The 2,245-nt window shown below is 36.7% G+C and overlaps 1 protein-coding gene across 1 annotated transcript in view; it reads right to left on the reverse strand.

Moving 5' to 3' along the window:
• Positions 1 to 472: 472 nt before the first annotated feature.
• Positions 473 to 2,245, reverse strand: part of PNPT1 (polyribonucleotide nucleotidyltransferase 1) — a gene marked incomplete at its 3' end in the record, with an annotated part of 16,469 nt that continues 14,696 nt past the window's right edge. Inside the window, exons 22-23 of the mRNA XM_009698240.1 lie at positions 614 to 720; positions 473 to 528 (exon numbers count right to left, since the gene is read on the reverse strand). Coding sequence (XP_009696542.1) covers positions 473 to 528; positions 614 to 720 — 163 coding nt within the window. The remainder of the gene's footprint in view (positions 529 to 613; positions 721 to 2,245) is intronic.

Below are 2,245 nucleotides of genomic sequence, written 5' to 3' on the forward strand. Positions count from 1 at the left end.
CTCCTCTCTTTAAAAAAAAAAAAAAAAAATAAATCTTATATCAACCATAACATGTCCACTCATTTTTCCTTAACTGGAAGCGGATGGAAATTACTTATTTCAGGACAGTACATTTCAATAATAAGTACTATCCAAAAAGCGCATGTAATTTTTGAAAGACAAATACAGGACTGAAAAGCGAAAAGCAAATTCCTACCATCTCTCTCAGATACAAAGATGAAAAAAAGGCCTTAGGTTTTATAATTTATAGACACATTCTAATAACTAAACAAGCAGCAAAAGTAAATAGCCTTATTAAGAAACAGAGCAATATTTTCAACACAGAACATATCAGGAACAATGCAGGTGACAATGTCACCAGCATAAGTTTGGCATCCTTAAAAATCAATTATTATACATCATATTTAAGTATCAGAAATATAGCTATGTAAATAAACTAATTTCTACTTCAACCCCAGAGCAGTTTTTATACCTTATTTCAGTTATCGTGGCTGTATAAACGGCACCAAATTCCAAATTAACTTCCTGCTGTATGGGGGGAAAAAAGAAAACAGTGAGACACAAATTCACAAAATGCAAATTGAAAAAGCTAACAACAAAAGTCTGTCCTTACATCATCTTTGCAGATTTCACGGATGAATTCCCTTGCTTCATGCATAGCACTCGGTGTGGGGGCAAACACAGAATACGTCTCTTCATCCAGTTGACTTACAGTTACACCTTAGAAACAAAATTTAGTGAGAGGATTTAGGTGAATATTGCTACTGTTTCAGCAAGCAGAAAAGTTACATTCAGTAAAGACTTGCGTAGAGCAAAATGATTTTGCACAGACTCATTAAGATCTCAGAGTCCTAATTATTTAGAATCTTCTTCAGATTAGGCATTGGACAGCTTTATATGCAACTGTATGGAAACCATGGCACAGGTATGCTTGCCAAATACCTGGACAGACTTGTGTTCCATATAGGAACACAAAATTGTTATTATAATCCTTTTATGGCAGGAGAAAAAACTTGAAATACTTTTGGTTTTAGAATGAATCTCAGCTTCCAGGAATGAATTTCACAGGGATTTTTAATAAAACTATAGCTTTCATTAATAGCTGGTAAAAATTAAAGTGTTTCAGACCTGGAACATAGTAAGATTGCAGGCTAAAGTTCTTTGTACCTCTAGACTAGTTTTCTGGGCAACAGACTGCATAGGCTTGCAACAAAGGGAACTATGATTTCCACCCCCCCTCCCTTTTGTTCCACACCAATCCCCTGAGAAGCACTAATGAAGCTAGCCAGAGCATTAAAAGAGTTTCAAGTCCAAAGCAGCTGAAGCAGAACATCTACTTGAGACTCTATAGACATCAGCCTTTTTAAATTTTTAATCTAGAAGTGAGGAACAAATGAAGAAGTTTCACTATAATAAGAGATAGAACGAAAGAATTTGCATTTAAAGAAGTGCTCATAAAAGAAGTCTGATATATTTCATAATATCATATCAGAAATTCACCTCTGCTACCACGGCTGACTGTTGGTTGAATATTACCTTCATCACGTTGGAGAGAAGGTAAGGGTGGGCTATGTCTAGTTTCACTGGTTTGAGTCGTTTGAACAAAGGTTTTTAATAGTGTAGCCTCTCAGAAATACTTAACACTCTACAAATTCCATTCATTCACTTCTGAGGGCAACCACAACATCAAGCTACAGGCGTAATTCTAAGTGACCCGTCAGTCTGCATTTATCTCAGGCAAAGCATCAATTTCCCCATTTAGGAAATGGTAGCAGAAAGGCATCAACTTTGAATTTGGCACTTAAGGCCAGGCAGGGCAAACCACAGTGTAAACAAATAAAATTAATTTATTCCAAGAAATATAACAAAGTCAGGAAACTTTTTTCCCACTACTTGCTACCAGTTTAAGCGCCAGTACAGGTCACTCCTGCGATGTGATACTGAGTTGGATTTCTAATACATGCCAGCATGTTCATAGTGTATACAAGCCCTTCACAGAATCCTAGGAAAAGTCGACAAGCACTGTAGGAAAGAGGTCAATGTCCCTTCTTAACCACAGCAAAAAAGGCTTTAGTTTATAGGATGAGTAGCTGCATAGACTCTTGAGCATATTCATGTGAACTCAAGTAAGTCTGATCATCCTTCATTATTCAACTTTATCTGCAATACTGTCCCTAGATGAACCTTTAACTGCCCCTTCTGTAAGCCCTGAAAAACACCATCACATGTGTACTGAACAGCTGGG

The sequence above is a fragment of the Cariama cristata genome, unplaced genomic scaffold, assembly GCF_000690535.1.
Source record: "Cariama cristata isolate BGI_N322 unplaced genomic scaffold, ASM69053v1 scaffold16264, whole genome shotgun sequence".
NCBI classification, from domain to species: Eukaryota; Metazoa; Chordata; class Aves; order Cariamiformes; family Cariamidae; genus Cariama; species Cariama cristata.